Below are 21,238 nucleotides of genomic sequence, written 5' to 3'. Positions count from 1 at the left end.
ATATATATATATATATATATATATATATATACACATGTATGTATATATATATATATATATATATACATGTATGTATATACGTATATATATATACACGTATGTATATTTGGCTCAGCCAACATGGTGAACCACTTTTCTCATAGAGTTGAACTAACGGCCTCCAATACTACTGCTTTCTGAAGAGAATGCACACGGGGCGGTTCTTACGTCCAGAGAAGACGTAGTGCTCGTACGGGTCTCTCCTCTGAGGACTGGGCATGGACAGGGCCGAGGTGACCGGGGTGGGGAATCCCATCAGAGACACTTTGACGTTGATCTCTCCACTGAGAAGAACTTATGGATGTGAGAAATAAAAACAGCAGCAATTAAAGTACATTCTCGAAGTGCGCGTGCACGTAATGATTTTAATGTTGCAAACCAACTGCTCATTAGGAAAAATGAAATTGAGTATAACTAACTAAGTTGGTTGGTTAAAGGTGAGGACCAAGCTGCCTCTTTATAGTGGGTGTTCTTGGTTTTTAGAATAATCCATGTCCCTATGCAGCAACCTCTGCTGGGATTTCATTTGAATCCATTTCCCTGGACGTTTTTGAAGGGACAGTACAACATTTTGGGGGAATTGCTGTGTTAGGCTACTGACCAGCCTGGCGAGCGGCGCGTCTCCTCGAGGAGCCCCTTTGTGTCTTGCTGCAGGAGGGAGTGCTGCCTGGTAGGAAGGTGAACCTCTGCATGATGTCTCCTGGAGGACAAACATGGGTAGACATTTTCAGAGATTCACTCTGTATATCCATCTATCCACATGTGTGTTTTGTTACCTTGCAGGAGATTATGTGTTCAGTCATCTGCGTGCGTGCATGCTCGAGTGCTCATCCGAGTGTCCGTCTAACGGCTAACGGAACTAATTGTGGTTTGTATCACAGCAGTGGTCTTTGCAGACGCACCTGGCTGGGATCTGCACTAGTTAATTTACATATCTAGAGAGAGATGACAGAGCTCCCTGCTTTATATCCACACAGTTCCACACATACTGGGAGCTGAACAATACAACAAAACAGCCACACGGTTTTTGAGGAAGGAAGGTTTTTTTTGGATCCTGGGAACATTACGTGTGAGTGAGTAAGTAATCTCAACTCAAAAGTCCACTTACTAGCTTTTTTCAGACCTCCCAGCTGCATCTCGTGGTCTTTCATCATCAGAGAATGTAACTGGTTCAGGTGTCGACCAACCTGAATATTAATCACCTGTTGACACCGGTTTCATTTACTGATGGAGACCGTGAGCTCTGGTTGGAAGCCCCAAAAGGCAGGTGAATGGACCTTGAGTTGAGATTATTTTTCTCACACAGCCACACTGTTCTTTTGGCCAGTTGACAATTGTGAGTTTGAGTGCCTTGCTCAAGGACACTTGAATGGTGGCTGTTAATGCGTGGAACTGGTGATTCGTTTATCCCTCTCATGCTGCCCAGCCTGGGATTCAGCAACTTGTACTTATACCTGGTGAAGTGTGCTTAGACAAGGCTCCAGTTCGGGCCTCTGTCCTGTGTTGACCAGTTTTAGTTAGTTAGTTAAGTCTGTCTGTATTCCTCACCCCTCTTAAAGAAGTACACAGTCTCTGCTGTGCTGCTGCTGGCTGCTACTGCCAGTGCAGCGCTGATGCTTCCTGTCAGACCTGGGAACTCAGAGACCAGAGGTTTGGGGTAGCCCGGCTCCATCACCATGTTCCCGTCTAGACGCCAGTACTGTTCTCCCTGGGGGGGACGAGAAGGACAGATGGTGACAGAAAGGGATAACTGCTAGCTCTCTGAAGGGATCTTGTAGTGTGATTTCCATTAGTGGAGCTCATATTGCCTTTAACACCTCTTGGTATACACATTCAGTATTCTCAAATATAGAATTTTTACCAATTGTGCTTTCTCTCCCTTTTAGATTTGGGAAATAATGATTTTGTTATGTTTGAAAATATATCAGAATTTAATTTGATGCTGCTGTAAATGTTTTCCTCCTGCATCAAAGGCAGCATTTACCAGATATTTGAGAATTTCTTATGTTTTATTCTTGTGTAGCATAAAGGGGACCACAACTTGTATTTCATTGTGCTACGCTGTGTTATAGAGTGGCAACAAATGAACTTTGAACCTTGAAAAACAAGAGTGTTGAAGTCTGTTAGACAAAGCAAATGGAACAAACCCGTAGTCTCATGCCTCTCCAAAAACAACCTGTCCACAATGATGTCCAATACTACACAGAGGCTCTCAATTGTTTTTCAGCCAAGGACAAAGAATATCAAGGGGACCCCCTCATGCAAGACCCTGTCTTTGACCTGTTACAGTTCTACAGTTGTAGTTATGTGAAAGAACAACAAGAGAAATGTATTAGAAAGATATTCGACATGTCTTAAACATATTTACATCATCTCAACCCAGAATACCCATAAAACAATGCAGCTGACATCACTCCAATTAGCTGCAAGTAACAATGTACCTAAAGAAAATGCCAAAGGCAAATCAAGAGAAAAGATTGATGTGGCTTCAGAACACACACGCTCTACTATCAGTAGTAGCAGCACAGACGTTGCTGCAGTAATGATATTATCAGTGTCAGTAGTTGCAGTAGAAGTAGCGACCCAGTGGCTGTAGTTGAGCTGCCAGCAGCAGTAACACTGTACCTTGATGATGTAGGTGTGTGCGCGGCAGTTGCAGCGTGTGAAGACGGTGTCGATGGGGGAGGGGACGCCCAGGGTGTCCGTGATGCTCTGTGGATGACCCACTGAGCGACTCACAGCGTCCACTGTCCAGAACAGATCACCTGAAACACACACACAATTGATGAAGCTCTCTTCAAATGAATATGCTTCTATCCTCCAGTCACTACACACACTTTAATATATGAAGAAACAATGTACTGTGATACATCTATCCATAAGGGCCACTGGAGGTGACACACACTGAGACTGACCTTTAAATATCAGAATGGTCCCATTGCTGAGAGCTGTCAGTCCATTGATGGGAGAATCACTGCACAGGTTGGCATCAGCAAGGAGACCTACACACACACACACACAAAATATGTATCTTACACACTAAAGAATTGATCATGTGTGTTAACGTCAATATGACTGTAAACACTAAAGTTAGGCCATTATTGCGTCGGTGCTATATCGACCTAGTGGGTCCATTTTTAACACAGTGACTCTTTGTGTGTACTTTTTAAAGTATTAGAATATTAAATACTTTAAAAGTCATTTTGATACAGAAACATTGAACAGGTGTAGATCAGTCCGATCTGTTCAGAGCATTTGTTTGGATGTCATTATAGGAACTTAGATATGTAATATTACATCTGTGATATTTGTATATGTAAAGACAAAAGAGACTGAAGTTGGTCAGATGCAACACACACACACACACACACACACACACACACAACACGGACCAATTGCCCTACCTGTCCCTGGTCCCTCAGAGCCTCCTTCCACCAGACCCAAGGCCTGGGCCACGTCCTGCAGGGTGCTGGGTCTGGGCTCTGTGACTGCCGGGCCACTGGGACCTGGGAAATAACCCGAAATCAAACAATACTTTTGTTGAAGTTATCAAAGACACATGTTATTTCTAAACAAAGACAAACAAAATCAAATTAACTTTTCAAACAAATTGTAATTTAACAAAACATTGTATTGTTCAAAATTCCTCCTAATCCATTTTTAACAAATATTATAATCACAATTAAATTTAAAATAATGTTTGTATGATTAATCTTGACTTGGCCCAGGCGACAGCACCAGGTGGACATTCACTTTACCATCAACTGCTCCAGGATCAGAGGGACTGACGGGAGCACTGCTGCCCAGAGACAGAGCACTGTGGCTGGGCAGAGAGAAGCCACGTGCTGGTGAAACCGGAGCTCCGCTGTGAGAGACCGGCATGGACATCGGCAGGAGACCGACTGGGATGTTCCTCACACCTGCAGAGGAAAGGAGGACGGTTCTAACTTTCAAACCACGTTGTAGTGGATCGGTCGGTACAACAGGAGAATGAGTGAAACATTCACAGGTTTGGTACGATCCATCAAGCATGAACTCTAGTTCTGGGGTTTTAGTGGTTAAACACTGGATGTATTCAAAGTTACCTGAACACTAGAAAAATATAGAGATGCTGTTATAGTGTTAGTGCTTCAGTGATGCAGTGCAAATATAAACCTGGAAATGTGTCAGTAAGAAGAAAACAAAGCAAACTGGCACATAACATGAATGATGCAATAATTAGCCAAATATAGGACAGAACAGGAAGTTTGAAATGTTAAATATTAGCTATGGCGTCATCAAAATGGTCGGATGAACCTGTTAGACAGCCAATGATGGAACTCTGTAAGTTAGTTTGTGGTCATTTACTTCAACATAGTGTAACTTCTCTCAGGAATATCCACCATGTGAGCACAATATAAACCCTTAAATGATTATTTCTATAAATTATTACAGGCATAGTTGAATATTTTGGGAAATCCGATTACGTGCCAAGAGTTCAATGAGGGGATCGATACCACTCATATGTCTGCAGCAACCATGGACTCTGGCTCTCTCCAACAGTAACACATAAAACCACCATGAGCTGTTTGAACACTTTGTTTTTTGCAACATGTTTATTAGATGAGCTGGTTGGCAGACTGAACAGCTGTTTCCCCTGTTTCTACTATTTAGCCAATGTTAAAGTAGGCTAACCGGCTCAGCGTCATATATTTACTGTATAAAAACATGAAGGTGGTATTGATCTTCTCATCTAACTCTCAACAAGAAAGCAAATAAGCATATTTCCCAAAATATCGCACTATTCCTTTAAGATTTGAAAAACTTAAAACTAGGTTTTGCCGAATAGGAGGCTTCAAGAAACAAATGGGTGAATGTCCAATTCTTATATACAGTCTAGGAGGCTGCAGCACCTAATTTTACCCATTAGCGAAGCAATGTCCCCAGCAAACATGAAATTATTGAAAATATCAAAACAACAATCCATATGCTGTGAGAGTTTTTTGCCTCCCAGGGGCTCTGGGCCCTGAGTCAGTAATCCAGTCGTCATCATTAGCATGGTACAGTGTCTGCATGCAGGCGTAGTAGCAAAAGATTTGTGTATTATTTAATGACTGCTGTTTGGACACATACATTTCTTTTTGTGTCTCAGGTTCAGCATTAGAAACAACATCTACCTGTGTACCATTCCTCGCTTGCACTGTTGGACCTCCAGCTGCTCTCTGATCCCAGATTTGCTGAAAACAGAAGAACAGAATGACAGAAGGACAGATCAGTGACTGTGAGGACACACCTGCTCAGCACTGCATTATGTTTCAAGCTTGCCTGTGGAGCGTACACAATATATTGTCTGTCCAAGCCTTTTGTGTTGCCTCTTAGCACATTTAAATATACAAATATTTTCTTCACTTCTCTGCATTCATGTGTCCCCTCCTTTTTTCCCTTTGTGCCACTGATGACCCATTTGAGAAACGGATTGCTTAACTCATTCACTACACATTCAGATACATTTTCCATCTTCATCTCACGGCAGCCATAAGGATTTGTTGGGTTACTTTACTCAATGAATGGAAATAGATTTGGTAAGTGAAAGGGACGCTCTCCTACTGGTTCGTGGTTATTTTGTGTCTGCTGACCTGAAGCTGCAGGCCTCACAGGCTGGACAATCCTGGTGTGGGAAACTGACCTACTGGCATCTGTGGTCAGAGAGACAAGGTGGAAGAAAGCAATCAAAGCAGGATATTTAGTCCATTCAAACCCAAGCCTCTTAAAGCTCTGCATGTCTTTACACTCCACTATAGTTGTGTTTTGCTGTGGTTGTTGGCCATTACCGCACTGTTGCTGGTAGTTAGGACAACAGGTGTTGTACTGGATGCACTGTGGATCGCACTCGCACAGCCGACCGCGCCTGAACGCCTCACCACAGCGGCCCTGACAGGACTGAGCTGAGAACAACAGAACATTAAGAACACATTGACCACAAGGAGCAGAAGAACTGGAAACAAGCTGTCAGACATGTGGCCCTGACAAATGATTGCCTCGTAAAGTTAATATGGCTAACAATAGAGCAAACAGTTGCCCATCTACACATCCAGCAGACACACAGCAACGTTAGCATTGGTTTGGAGAAGGCTTCTGCAATTAGATGATCCACAATCTGGATCCACAAACTAACTTTGTCTGTCTGGCATTTGGTGCTGAGCAGGTATAGTGTACAGCTTGTTGGCTCAAAGGATGCCTGACTCTGCTGGAAACGGGGCTATCAGAGAGCAGTGAGACGGAAACATGAAATGTAAAAGCAAAACAATAAGCTAAAGGGGTGCAAGGTTATTAGAAAACAAAATGATGAGCAAAGCTCAAAACAGAGGCTAAAAAGTTTCATAGAAACTAAAACAACAAGCTGAAGAGGCTCATAAGTTCTTTGGAAACAAAGAAATTAGCCACAAAAAGTGAAAAAGGTTCAAATTTAAATGAGCAAAACAAGTTAAAAAGAAGCTAAAAAGTCCCACAGAGCTGCAGAGTTTGATGCTCAGTGGGTTAGTCAGTATTACACTGTAACTCATTTCACATTTGCACCATTTGATTCTTTGATGTTGATATAAATAAAAAAACATTCATGCAGCTTGAAGTTGAAAACATAAAGCTAATGCTACAACATTTAACAACTGTGACTTAAATGTCAGACACATCTGTTTCACATAGATGAACCGGTTATATATATATTGATCTGTTGAGTGTCGTACCAGCGGTGCAAGTAGCCTGGAAGTCGAGGCAGCACTCGTTATGTTGCAGGCAGCTGAAGTCACAGGTACACCGCTGGCCTCTGCTGAAAACCTCCCCACAGCGACCCATGCAGCTGCCTGAGGGGAGACGGCATGGGGGGCTCAGTAACACTTACTTTTCATTCCAGTGTATTGAATGACATCATAACTTCAGGTATCATCAAGCGGACTGTGAGACATCTTATGGATAGAATATTAAACATTAGGTGTTACCATGGCCTAGCTGCATTATTAGACAGCCATAGTAGGCGTGCACCAGATATTATAAGGCATATTGGGGACTTTATTTGACATTATAAAGTTATTTATAGTGCATTATAAGATATTTCAATCATTTCGAATCAGAATTTGATTGCAAGTTATTTTAAGGGTGGCTGTGGCTCAGTGGTAGGGCAGGGTCGTCCTTCAATCAGAGGATATGCGGTTCGATCCCCGGCTCCGCTAGTCCATGTCCATGTGTCCATGAGCAAGACACTTAACCCCAAAGTGCTCCCGTAGCTGTGTCTACAGTGTGTAAATGTTAGTCCTGATGGGCAGGTGGCACCTTGCATGGGAGCCCCTGTCGTCAGTGTGTGAATGAGTGTGAATGGGTGAATGATGACATGTAGTGTTAAAAAGCTTTGAGTGGTCGGTAGACTAGAAAAGAGACATGTACAGTCCATTTACCCTTTAAGTGTAATGTAACACATGACATCATGCACATTTCATGATATCACAACTTCATTAGCAGACATTTTATACAACAGACATTCTGAGGTACCATGATGCATCAAAAGGGCAGTGTACACAACGTGCCATATAGTGTAGATTTAGAAGGTTTAATCAACGTGTCCTACCTGGTCCAGCAGCAGCAGTGTAGGTCACAGCAAGGCCAAGCAACAGAAGCAGTAGTGACATCATCCTCATCATCTTCACGCAAAATTCTGCCTGAATGAAATCAACAGAAAGAGAGAGTCAGCAGTTACCTCCTCAGTCACCTCTCCTTGTCTTCCTTCAATCTGTCAAGTCTGTTGGTCTTATATATATGAGACGAAGGCACTGAGACAGGACACGTTTGATCAGCATCACACACAAACACACACCCGCAGACTCATTAAAAACTGCCAAGAGGTATTTAAACTTCCTACACTGGCAATAAATGAACTCCTACACACAGTAAAGCCGTTTCAAGACCAGAAGCGGAAAGTCACTAATTACAAATGAGCCTTTTTACTGTGTGTTTTTGGATGCACAACAGAAAGCCTGTCTTTTACTTCCTTTTTGTGTTTTTTATATTCTACGTTTTTAAATATCAAATCATATCTTGGTCTACTATTCTTTTAAGTTGCCATTAAATCTATCAAAAACATTACAGTATTTAAGTGTTTTTTGTGAGGTCTGTGATATTACTCCCACCTGTTCTCTCTGCCAGCCAACTGGAATGAGGAATGAGGTGCTTGGGCCAGACACAACTGATGTCATATGGTTTTTGACAATTATTCGGCGGAGTTTCAACAGTTCAGCTTAGTCCGTGGGTCGTAAAAAGTGTCTACATGTGGGTGACTTTCACAAGCAGAGGATGAGGGGAAAGAGCCAAAGATAGGAAATAAATGAGAGGGGTCAATCTAGTGACGCATTTACTGTAGTTTCATGTGGATAGACTGCTTACTTCTGGATTGATTGTCCCTTCCATTTTTACATTAAAGGGATAGTTTGGCTCTTTTTAAGTGTGGTTGTATGAGGTTCTTCTCCATAGTCAGTGTTTAGTAGATGGAGTTAGAAACAGACAGGAGAACCAGCACAGGAGCAAAGTAATGTACTGCTGTGGACGTACTTTAGACACCTGAAAATACTAATATCAGTTTAAACGTACGCTATATTTACATAGGATTAGAATAGGATTTTCACCACTTTACCTGACTCCATTGTCAAAAACATGTCATTTTAACTCGGTTGCTGGTCCACCGGCCGCCTCAATCAGTTAGTTTGTGTTTTGTGAACTAACCCTGTAAAGCACCGACACACATCTCTTTATACGGCCACGATACAACCCCACTTCACACAATCTGAACCATCCCTCTAAGACATATTTAACAGCTCTGTCACATCAATAACACTTCTATTTAAGTATAAGATTCCACTTTGCTTGACGTGACATATTTTTCAGACGTATGAATCTCACAAATCATCGTTTGGTCACATGAAGTTGTCACGGCTTACCACCTGTAAGGAGTCTTACAGGAAGTGAGGTGGTAATCACAATTCACTGCGTTCGATATTCCATCGCAGCTCCAGTACTGTCGAACTAGAAACATTGCTTTGCCTAAATGTTTGTACATAAACCAGAATGTTAATAAAGCAACAACAACTTGACAATCCCTTCATATTATACATTTTGATAGATATAGTTTGGTAACAAAGTTGAAATGCCAAATTGTTTTTTTTGTTTAAAAAAATAAACCTTTTCTAGAGCAAAAGTTACAACTGTAAATGTCAGTTTTGAACCCTGGCCTCCGGATCATCAAAGCCAATGATTTAAACCCTAGACTATCATATAACTCCTTAATGAGAGCTATGTACAATTACATCTTCACAATCAAAAGAATAATTTAGGTTATTTTAAACGACAAGGTAAGGTGATCATATTCTCAATCAATATTTGATAGTGTACTGTAAAATTTCAGTGACCAAAGTGTTGGTCAAGTGATGACAACTCCATGACAACAGAGCAAAAGTCCACCCCCTGATGAAGATGATGCACGGGGGTGAAAGCTCTACGAAACGCTGCTAAGTGGACTTTGAGTTACAGTATTATTATTTCATGCTCAACTTTGACAACATGTTTTCTTGTACATCTCCTCGCAGTTTACCAGTTATTGATTTCATCAACTTAATATCGTGCAACTCTCTCCTTTCCCTAAAATCATGAAAAAAGAAATGAACAAGAACATCCCAGCATTTTTTAAAATGAACAACAAAACAGATGTTAAATATATTGAATAATGTGTTCTCTTGTTTCCACTTCAATATAGCAGTTTGCATGAAAGCTTATTCATTTTAATTTATGATGCAGACCCCCATCTTAACTGAGATTGTTTGATTCTTCTACGAAACTTCTATCATCATAAATTGAAAGGTATAATCACAGACTGGTAAAAGGCCCCAGATAAGAGGAATGCTATTGGATGATCACCTCAATATTCTACACATACTGAAGTTTGATATAAAGGATTTGAAAAGTAGAAAAAGCTTTTTTGACATCTGTTGCAAATCGGCTTGTTGACACTTACAGGCCATCTGCTAGAGAGATGATCCAATGGGAATGAGTCACTGCAGACCAAAGACATCAACACACCCACTCTGTTCCCATTCACCTGTTGGTCTAACTTCTCCAATGAGCCCTCAGAGAGGGGTGTGGTCACAGTGAGGCATTGTGATTGGCCAGACGGTCAGATTAAAGCAGCTCATAAAACTTTATTAGCACCCCACATTGTGACCATGTACAGACTGTGGGACGCAAGCTGGCGGGAAGTTCAGAACGCCACACACACACATACAGTTGATCTTGAGAAACAGGAGGCCAGACAGACATTATGAAATGTGTATTTGAAGCGTGTCTGGCAAACAAAAAAGTAACTGAAAGAAGAATAGAGATTCATTCCACCTGACCATGTGATTGTAAATTTAGTCCTTTAATTCTTTGACATTCTTTGAAAGGTTGAGAACATGGGTTGGTATCTCAGGGACCGGCCCTCCAGTGGTTCTTCTCATATTTTCCGAAAAGAAAATGTTTTGTGTCTTTTGATGCTTTACATCTTCTGAAGGATCATCTATGTATGAGGTGCCTCAGGGCTCCATTCTAGGATCAATTGTATTTCCTCTTAATCCTCCCTTTGCATCACATAATCAATTTCATTGCTATGCAGATGATACGCAGCTGTACTTGTCCTGCAAACCAATTTTCTTCATCTTAACTCCACGTAAACGGAAAGCGATGAGCACATGGACAAGCTCTGCCTGCTCTAAGTTGATTTTAGATCACAACCTCAATCACGAGTCCCATGTTAAAAAACTAGCTTATTCTTGTTTTTTCTAGTAGAGAAATATTGCTAGAATTAAGATCATTTCTGACGTTTAATCATTTTCTAAAAGTTATTCATGCTCTTATTACTTCATTTCTGGATTATTGTTACGCCATGTTAACGTGCTTAAACATGATTACACGGCTTCGGGCTGTCTAAAATGCAGCTGCCAGACTTTTAACCAAATCTTGAAAGCTTGATCAGCTCTCCAATATTTTAGCTTCCCTTCACTGGCTGATGTCCGTTTTAGAAGTGATTTTATAATCATAATCTTGACTTTTAAGACCCTGCATGGTATGGCACACCCTTATCAATCATTGCTCACATATTTGATTGTTTGTAAAGCACTCTGTAATGGGTTGCTATATAAATAAAGTCATTATCATCATCATTAGGCTAAATAAAGTGTATTTGAGAAATGCGTCTGTTACTCTCTGTAGCTGGCAGGACGTTTTGTAGATCTGCATTTACTTTGTGTGGTTTTAGTGCTCCTACTCTCTTCAGCTGACACTGGTAATAACTCCTCAATGGGACTGCGGGTTGCTGATCAGTGTTTGCTTGCATTACCTCACCCTCTTAGTCTTCCTGTCGCCTCAGCGACCTCCCGTCCCGGCCGCCGCCGTCTCCGGACTGCAGCGCCCTCCAGTCTCTAGAGCCCTGTTCCCCGTCCGATCCCCAGTCTCTAGAGCCCTGTTCCCCGTCCGGTCCCCAGTCTCTAGAGCCCTGTTCCCCGGCCGGTCCCCAGTCTCTAGAGCCCTGTTCCCCGGCCGGTCCCCAGTCTCTCGAGTGCAGTTCCCCGTCCGGTCCCCAGTCTCTCGAGTGCAGTTCCCCTCCTGGTCCCCAGTCTCTCGAGTGCAGTTCCCCTCCTGGTCCCCAGTCTCTAGAGTTCCATCCCCCGGACCCCCAGCCTCTAGAGTTCCGTCCCCCGGACCCTCAGCCTCCCCAGTCTGCCAGGCCGGCCGTCCCTCCTCCGGACCCCCTCCACCCACCCGGTTGTGGACTCTGACTCTCAGCCTCGGAGGAGTTATAACCCTCCTCTGGGCCCCCACCGCCCTCCCTTGGAAGATGTTCATGTTTTTGTTTTTTTGGACATCTGGAATCCGTCCCTTGGAGGGGGGGGTACTGTCACGATCAGGCTTTGCCCTGTGTGTTCTGTCTTTGTTTCTTTCTGTAGCTCCTCACTCACCTAATCAGTTCATTCAGTGCACCTGCCAGTCACACTCAGCTCATTACTCTCACCTGCTCACTCTGCCTCCTTCACTATTTAAACCCCTGCCGCACACACACACCCACTGCCAGATCATTGTTTGTTTTCCGACCTACCCGCCCGTTTTGCTCGTCGTGTTCCCGGTTTTCCAGTCTGCCTGTTCTGCCTTTTCCTGCCAGATTTTCCCCCTCGTCTTTTGTCTTGTCCCTGGATTCCCCTGTTTGTTTTTGGTTATCATTAAAACCTTTTTTCACTACACCTGTCTACAACTGTCTGCATTTGAGTCCTCACCATGCCCCGTAACAACTGCTTCCTGTGTGTACGTGCCTTTACGGTGTTTTGAACCAGGTTTCTGTGGCAACGGGGTGCTACATTACTGTTAGGTTTTTCTGACAAATGGCCACTAGTATGCTACTTAGGAACACTTGTTTTCTAAACAGATTTTTACTATTTACTTAAATAAAATGAAAATGTATTTGGAACTCAGATCCAGATACACATCTAGAACCAAATACCACTCACAGCAGCAGAGGATCTGGATGAAGACAGAGCTGGTGTCGATGGGTCTCTGGCCAGGCTCCATTCCTGTGCGCAACCCCATGAAGATGGTGTCATGGTGGCATTCGTCATGGTGGCGTTTCCCTCCCCAGCGAGAATGAATTGACAGCATCATCTGACAGTACTAGCTGTTGTCATCCAGGCTGTGCTGTAAAGTGTGCAGGAAGAGGTGGTACGCCGACAACCCACTGTGGCTGGTCAAACTCCCAAAGAGGTTGACAAACCTGTTGCCAGCAATAATTAGGGATGGGTATCGTTTGGGTTTTTTCCGAAACCGGTGCTAAACGGTGCCTGAACCGATACTTTTTTCTTCAAATTGAACAATATATTAACTGTTTAAAGTATACTATAAATATAAATAAATACAAAACACTTGGCTCCAAACTACAGCTTCAAACTTTTTAACTCCAAACTATGAACAATATATTAACTGTTAACAGTTTACAATATACTTAAATAAATATAAATAAATACAAAACACACACACTCTGTACACACACTACAGCTTCAAACTTCAGCAATTGCAGAAATATGAGCATATTTGCCTTCTCTGGCAAAATACGACACCTCTCCTGACTTATTTTATTTTATTTTACCAGTTGGTGGCGGTAATGCGCCAATTCGTTGTTTGCCAACCGCCACTACACCTCAAAGAAGAAGAAGAAGGTTTCGCGTGCCTGTGGATGTTGTGCTTATGAGCGCCAGCGCTAAGTACCCGGAAGTCGATGGAGGAAGTCAGTAGCCTGCCAGCCGTTTGACAGATCTCGGGGTACATCCCAAGTCTCTTAATTGCATCCCCGTTTCCCTCACTTGGGTCCTTTCCTTGCGTCTTAGTCCCTCCCACCAGGGATGCATGGAGGAAACCATGCGAGGAGAGAGGAACGAGTAAATAGGCTCGTTCGACTTAAACCAGGCGTGCGCAGAATCGATCACCGGCGATCGGCGCACAATGCATGCTGGGTAGATTTGCGTCCGACTTGCTCTGACGTCATGAAAACGTGGGCAACGATTTTAGAGCCAGGCGCTGCAGTTGCTCTCCACTGACTGCGTGACCCCAGGGCATGATGGGAAACTTCTTGCTGCCAATCAGCTCTTAGATTTTCTTTAGTGGAAAAGGTGGGCGATCGTTGCTCACTGGGTTAAGAGGGTTGTCTGGTGACCACAAGGTTGTTCGTTCGAACCATGGCCTTTGACGTGTCGCATGTCAAAGACAGCCCACTGCTCCCCATATATAGGGATGGGTCAAATGCAGAGACAAATTTATCCTTAATTAACAGGATAAATATAGTATAACAAAATTTAAATCCTAATTTTCTGTCTAATTGTAATACTTAACGCTAGATTGTTGGCTATTAGTCTCATTTTGTGCAATAACAATAATAATATATAAGGTTATTTATTTAGCATCTGTAAATAAAGATATTTATTGAGAAAGCCTACATCCTACTTGATGTCAACATTTTTTCAGTCAGAGCACTGGAATGTGTCCATCGATTAATGATTGTGAAGCATCACAAAACGTATTAAAAGAAAAGCACAATTGTCACTGATGGAAACTTGCAGCGTTGCTTTTCCTCCGTGTGTAGCCTGTTTATGTAGCTGTGATGTTTGGACAGTGGTTCAGTTTTTAAATTTCTTAAATTTACGGTTGTATGATTTAGAAATGACGCTATCTTTACATATATTTATTTATATAAATGTTTAAATAAATATGACATCCAAAAACTAAAATATGCCCAATCTTATATCCTCAATTATAATAATAACATAGTTAAATATATGAAAAGACATCCAAACTTAAAGACCAGCAATTTTGGGGTTAAGTGTCTTGCTCAAGGACACATCGACATGCTCCTAGCTGAGTCGGGGATCGAACCGCAGCTCCTCTGATTGAAGGACGGCCCTGCACTCCACTTAGCCACAGTCGCCCAAGATCAGTTCTAGACTATGGCTGTGTGGAATATAGGTTGGCGTCTAAAACCTTGTTAGGAAAACTGGATGTAATACAAGCGTCAAGAATATGTAGTGGGGCTTTTAAAACAACATCTGTGCCGGCATTGCAGGTAGAAATGGGGGAAATGCTGTTGGAATTGAGAAGAATACAGATAATGATGACATATTGGGTCAGTTTACAAGTACATAACAACCATCCAACAATAAGTGCTATTGAGCCATGCTGGGAACATGGAAAAACACTAACAAAGAGCTTTGGTTGGGTTGTTCAGAAGAAGGCTAGTGAATTAGGTTATAGGAGTTATTCTCCAGCTGTGGTCCAGCTGTTCCTCTTTGGTTATTGCCACAGCCTGAAATTGATCTTGGCCTCCTTGAACTGATGAGAGATGACCGTGGGGGAAACTGTAAGATCTTCAAGTCATACATCAGTTACCACAATTAAATATAGATTTATGGATCTAAACACCCTAAAATTGGTAGAACAGCAGCAGCAGCAGTGATCCCAGAATTCCATTATGAGTGTGGGAAGAACCTGAGTGATGATTTATCTGTTTGCATGTGAGATGATGGCCATATACCGTAGTTTTTGCCTTACAGTGGGTAGAGGACGTCAGGCCAGAGAGAGTGGTGATTGCATCAGACTCATGTGCAGTGCTAACGAGTTTGACATTGTGCCACTCCAGAAGCAGAGAGGATTTACTGTTTGAAATACTACAATCATTTTTAAGAATCCATCAAATGCGGATAGCGGTTCATTTAGTGTGGGTTCATGTTGGAGTCGATGGCAATGAGAAGGCAGATAAAGCAGCAAAAAGGGCTTTGAAGAGTGGGAAAAATAATGTTAATGTAAATATAAGTAAGTCAGAAGCTAAAGTGATGATTAAGGGACAAATTAAAAAGATATGTCAGAACGAATGTAATAAAGGGAGTAAAGGAAGATATCTGTTTAAAAATAAACCATTGGTTGGGAGTGCAGGATCTAGTGGACGAACTAGAAAAGAGGAGACGATTATGACAAGACTGAGGAATGGCCATACTGGTCTGAACAGTTCCCTCGATGTTATTAGAAAGCATAATAATGGAAAGTGTACATTTTGTGGAGAAGAAGAAACCGTGGACCATGTTTTATTGTCCTGTCAGAGGTACGAGTCAGAGAGAGACGTTTTGAGGCGCAGTTCAACTCGAACGAGCCTAATATGTTTTAAGAGACATGAGACGTCCTTTCCTCAGTTGCGTCACGTGAAGCGACGTCTGTTTCTGATGACGGAGGATCAGCTGATCACAGCTGGATCAGCTGTCAGTCGGCTTTAACAGCTGGAGAGACTTTTGAGAAGTTTGTGTCTGTTCACATGATCACTGTACTTAATAATAGTATCTAATAATACTAATAACTAATAAAGACACACAGTAATCACCACTGTAGAGGTGTTTCTCTCTGTAGTCTGTTCACAAACTGTCCTGTGTTCTGTTTATAAACGCAGGATCGATTTCTACCGGCAGAATGCGATCGTCTTATTTATGAATTATTTGCGTCTGTACGTTTTGAAATTCAGATTGTGACGTCGATATTAAATAACCCAGAATATGATTATTGTTTCTCTTAAATGATACAACTCATCAAACCCGACAATCAGGAATGAACAGCCTCACGTGACTGAATGAAATGATGATAAATGATGTAAAAAGTGTTTCGTCTCTCCAGTTCCCTCTGACTTTAATTGTTTCCATAATAAAAGTTCAGATCATGAAAACACAAATCTTTCTAATAAATGAAGAAAGTTGTTTGTGGTCCTTTTGTTGTTCAGTCTACAATGAACATTTATTTAAACCAGATGTTGAATCAGAAAACGAATCAAATATAAAGCTTGAGTTTAATCTGTGATCAGTCTTCACTGTTTACATGTTGAACAAAATCTCATCAGTCCGATCGGCTGCAGCGTCCAATCACATGACAGATGAACAATGAGGGGGTGTGTCGGCCGTTAAAAGACTTCCTGTAAGTCTGTTCTACTGTGTCCTTGCTCATGGCTCCTCAGAGATCCCTCCTCTCTCCTCGATCCTCGCTCCTCAGAGCTAAATAAGAGCTTTGGGACGGCCGTCAATATGGCGGCGCAGAACAACTTCCGGTTCAAGCAGAGGATCGAGGAGCGAGGAAATGAGAATTAAGAGACTTGGGATGTACCCTCGGTCTCGTTTTTTGTAATAAATCATGGCCGAAGCTTCGCCAGAATGATGGAGGGGTTTGTTTCTAAGCGCGCACGGCTCGTCCATACTATGAGTGAGGAGCGGAGGACCGAGGCTATCGTTACCTGCTGCCAGGACGGAGTCATCAGAGTAGTGTAAAAAAAGTATTTCAATCGGCTCAGGCACCGAAAGGAAGCACCGAAATCTGCGTTACGTTTCGGTCCGGTAGATACCGGTCGTATAGGTCGTATTGCCACCGGTTTTCGGTACCCAACCCTAGCAATAATGACCTACAATAAGGCCATATGTAAATCGGATATGGACGAGCTCAGGCGGACAGGTAACTCACCCACCGACATGGCAAAGCAGATCATGGAGATGATGCACCTGAAGTTTGAACCTGCTCACCTGGCCTAACTCCTCAGTTGCCAAAACATCATGGATGCTGAGGCAGGAAAGTACGACCAAAGAACCATCACTCAGTTCATCAGACAGGAAACCAAGGCAGCTCCCTTCTGAGAGTACAGTGATCCAGATGGCTGGAACGGGATCACTACCTGTGTCTGCTCACTACCTGCTCACTACCTGACTGACTGTCTGCTGCACGAGTACCAACACCAGGGGACTGCCATCACATTTCAGAGGTATTGCACGTGTTAGCGTAATTGTTATTACAAGTGTCTGCAGCACGAAGGCGACAGCTGGAGTCAGCTGGATCGCCGACCGGACACGGGGAGCTGGAGTCGGTCGGACCGCCAACAGGACACGGGGAGCTGGAGTCGGTCGGACCGCCGACAGGACACGGGGAGCTGGAGTTAGATGCGGCCCAGCGGGAGCGGGGAATCGCTTTTATTCGCCTCCCCCACGTTTTTAACCCTCATGCGAGGACTGGTTTTAATCTGGGGCAGGCCCTGCAGCCTACGGCTACAAATGCAGTCTACGCTGTCAGGTGCGGGGCCTGCCACAAACTGTATGTGGGGGAGACAGGTAACGAGCTGCACCTTAGAATTAAACGGCATATTTACATGATCAACAGTGGCAATGGTACGAGCGTCCTGTACACACATTTTAAACTCCATGGCTCACACAGGGTACAAAGTTTGGGCCTTGAGAGCAACAGACATTGGAGTGTGGCACAGCGGCGGGCAGCGGAGAGGAAATGGATACACAGACTAAAAACAATAGAACCTGATGGTCTTAATGAGAAGTACTAACTGTGTCCAACTTTTTAACCAGGTTTTTTAACCTCTTTTAAGAAACAAACCACTTCCTGTTCTCCATGGTCCCACCCCCACTTTTTCCCCTCCCTTTTTATCCAGGAGCCTCGCCTGCCATATCTTAATCCCCTCCCTCTTCCCTTTCCCCCACCCCCCAGTATACCTCCACCATGGCATTTCCCTTATATACATGTTTTATTTCTTATTTATTTCTTATTTATTTATTTACTTTATTTACTCATTTATTTTTATATATTTATATATTTATCCTTCACGTGTGGTTTTAATATATTATGCATGCTTTTATCCTAAATTATTGACTATCTGTTATTTATAATTATATTTCTCTTGTCTTTTAATTTAATTAATCTATTTTAACTCTTGCCATGGTGGAGACATACCCTCCGGATGAGGTCCTCCCACCCTACAGGCAGACGAGGCCCATTTTGGACTCCCAACCTTTCCTTTAAACCCCCCCACCCCCTTTTTTTCTCCTCCTTTTAACTCCCCGATGGGACTGCGGGTTGCTGATCAGTGTTTGCTTGCATTACCTCACCCTCTTAGTCTTCCCGTCACCTCAATTGTCCTTAGTTTAAGCTTCATATCCACGTCACATGTACCTAATTCAAATTGGGAGCCTTTTGTTGGATCAACGTATTGATATATTTTTTCACAAACATGTTAATTGTTTGATTTAAATATTTCTAAAATGGCAGTCATGAATCCTACCTGGACTTCCACTAGGGAGTATTCCTATGTATCATGTTCAACAGTAATACATTGACCAGTCAGAAAGCACTGATTTATTGAGGACTACTGTGAAAAGGTGAGGTGAAATTCTATTATTCCTGGATTCTTTGGATTGCAACGTATCTATGAGTCTTAGCCTCACTTATTATCTACCTAGATTTTCCACTTTTTTTTCCAAAACTCTGTTTATTGACTTTTGTTAATTTTCAGAAAACAGATCACAAAACATCCAGTGACACCACATTCTGGTTAAAATGGGAAATGTAACTAGTAGGCCTATGATGTACAGTAACAGTTATCTAGCATATAAACAATATGGGTTTGAGCAACCAAACGGCTCATGAGAAATCAGAAACTTCTATCAAAAATAAACCAAGCTTTGAAAATTGTCTTTGAAAACAATGACATATGTGGTAAGCCTGTGACATGAAAAGTGGCACCGCACAAAACCTGGATTCGCCCCTGGTAATATGGCCTTGGAGGGGGCTGCCACCCTTTTAGACACGCCCCTGCCAGTAGCCTATCCTGTCAATTCAGCACATCAATAACATGACTGCTAACATTTTTGACCCTATATAATAACTATTTAGCTTCCATTTTCGGTAAAATATGTCAAAATAAAGTTAAAACCTGATGGGTTACATCCGGAACTAAAGAGCCCGCCTGTTTGTTTTCGCCCGGACAGTGTCAGAGTCGAACTAAACACCTCAGTCGAAGCATGAGTGAAAGATGCTTCATGACTTAACGTTCTGAACTGCCTCTGCCTCAGTGTCCACACGTTTTTTCTTTTGTATCGAGCTCGGTTTCCTGAGTTGTTGTAGTCAGTTGTTTTTTACTCAGTCAGTGCGTCACGTGTTGAACGCAGCGAGCAACCAAAGCAGCAGAGTTACCCTGGAGAGCTCAAACAAGTGGCAGGCTAACGAGGTGAGCTAACTACCGCATCCTCAGGCTGTCATCGTTATAGAGATGGCATGAGCAAAATGTTGAGGTCCAAGTCAAGGCAGATCCCTTTTTGTCACTTTCAGTTCTTTCGGCTTTATAGAGGATACAGGACCAGTCTCCTTCATCAGGCGTGTAGCTAAAAAAAACACACCACTTCAAATAGCATGTATACAAACAGCAGTCAACAGCAGTGCTAGGAGAGGACAAGGAGCCATAGACTAATACAGTGACCCGTCCCACATTAGCAACAATTATGTAAAGGCATCAAATTTGTAAATTAAAAATATGCATAAATAAGAAATAAAGGAATATATTACTCCAAAGTAAAAGTAACACAGCAAATACAAAAATTGTATTACTATTTTCTAATTGCCATGTATTGATACTTTTTATCAGTCTGTTTATTTTTTACATTTTATAACCAAAATATCTAACACATGTAAGTCAAAAATCATAGAAAGAACCAAAAAATGAAGAAGCTTTTTTTTTTTTTTAAAGCAGCATTAGGGTCAGCTCTGTGTCTGTCTCTGCAGTCATGCTCCTGGTGGACCCCGGTTTGTACATCGGCACTGCGGCCGACCTGAATGACAGCCAGGCATTGTCCGACGCAGCTGTCACTCACATCCTGTCCGTGGACTCTGTGGACCCCGCCCCTCTGATTCCTGCTGATGGGGGCTTCCGCAGGAAGTGGGTCAATGTTCTGGATGAGGTGACCTCTGACCTCCTGAGTCACATGGACGATTGCTTCCTGTTCATTCAGGAGGCTGTGGATGGAGGCAGAGCTGCACTCGTTCACTGGTAAGGGGCCAGAGGTCAACAGGATGCCTCTAGATTGGTTTCTATTAAGTGTAATACTTCAACCCTGTGTTTATCAATCAATTGATCAAATGATTAATAAAGACTAATGACCAATACGTATGTATACATATACATATGTACACTCACCGGCCACTTTATTAGGCACACCTGTTCAATTGCTTGTTAACACAAATAGCTAATCAGTCAATCACATGGCAGCAACTCAATGCATTTAGGCCTCTAGACGTGGTGAAGACGACTTGCTGAAGATCAAAGCGAGCATCATAATGGGGAAGAAAGGGGATTTAAGTGACTTTGAACGTGGCATGGTTGTTGGTCCCAGACGGGCTGGTCTGAGTATTTCAAACTGCTGATCTTGGGATTTTCATGCACAACCATCTCTCGGGTTTACAGAGAATGGTCCGAAAAAGAGAAAATATCCAGTGAGCGGCAGTTATGTGGACCACAATGCCTTGTTGATCTCAGAGGTCAGAGGAGAATGGGCAGAGAGTGGTTGGAGATGATAGAAAGGCAACAGTAACTCAAATAACCACTCGTTACAACCAAAGTATGCAGAACAGCATCTCTGAACGCACAACATGTGGAACCTTGAAGCAGACGGGTATACATATGTATACATACATACATATGTATACATATGTATACATATGTATGTATATGTATGTATACGTATGTATATGTATGTATACGTATGTATACATACGTATGTATATGTATGTATACGTATGTATACGTACGTATGTATAT

At 42.5% G+C, this 21,238-nt stretch overlaps 1 protein-coding gene and 1 long non-coding RNA gene across 2 annotated transcripts in view; one reads left to right on the top strand and one right to left on the bottom strand.

The window, feature by feature from the left end:
* prg4a (proteoglycan 4a) overlaps positions 1–7,714 on the bottom strand; it is an 18,826-nt gene extending 11,112 nt beyond the window's left edge. Inside the window, exons 1-12 of the mRNA XM_031877456.1 lie at positions 7,637–7,714; positions 6,762–6,878; positions 5,850–5,963; positions 5,655–5,714; positions 5,196–5,255; positions 3,798–3,959; positions 3,444–3,545; positions 2,955–3,041; positions 2,665–2,804; positions 1,588–1,747; positions 641–739; positions 208–333 (exon numbers count right to left, since the gene is read on the bottom strand). Of these exons, the coding sequence (XP_031733316.1) occupies positions 208–333; positions 641–739; positions 1,588–1,747; positions 2,665–2,804; positions 2,955–3,041; positions 3,444–3,545; positions 3,798–3,959; positions 5,196–5,255; positions 5,655–5,714; positions 5,850–5,963; positions 6,762–6,878; positions 7,637–7,709 (1,300 nt within the window). The 5' untranslated portion in view covers positions 7,710–7,714. The remainder of the gene's footprint in view (positions 1–207; positions 334–640; positions 740–1,587; positions 1,748–2,664; positions 2,805–2,954; positions 3,042–3,443; positions 3,546–3,797; positions 3,960–5,195; positions 5,256–5,654; positions 5,715–5,849; positions 5,964–6,761; positions 6,879–7,636) is intronic.
* Positions 7,715–18,148: 10,434 nt separating this feature from the next.
* Positions 18,149–20,278, top strand: LOC116399943 (uncharacterized). Its single transcript, XR_004213873.1, has 2 exons — positions 18,149–19,654; positions 20,206–20,278. It is a non-coding gene; the product is annotated as an uncharacterized LOC116399943 (long non-coding RNA).
* Positions 20,279–21,238: the final 960 nt, after the last annotated feature.

The sequence above is a fragment of the Anarrhichthys ocellatus genome, unplaced genomic scaffold (assembly GCF_004355925.1).
Source record: "Anarrhichthys ocellatus isolate YVR2014 unplaced genomic scaffold, GSC_Weel_1.0 scaffold137, whole genome shotgun sequence".
NCBI lineage: Eukaryota > Metazoa > Chordata > Actinopteri > Perciformes > Anarhichadidae > Anarrhichthys > Anarrhichthys ocellatus.
The sequence above is the reverse complement of the archived record's forward strand: the minus strand, read 5'-3'. Positions and strand labels throughout refer to the sequence as shown.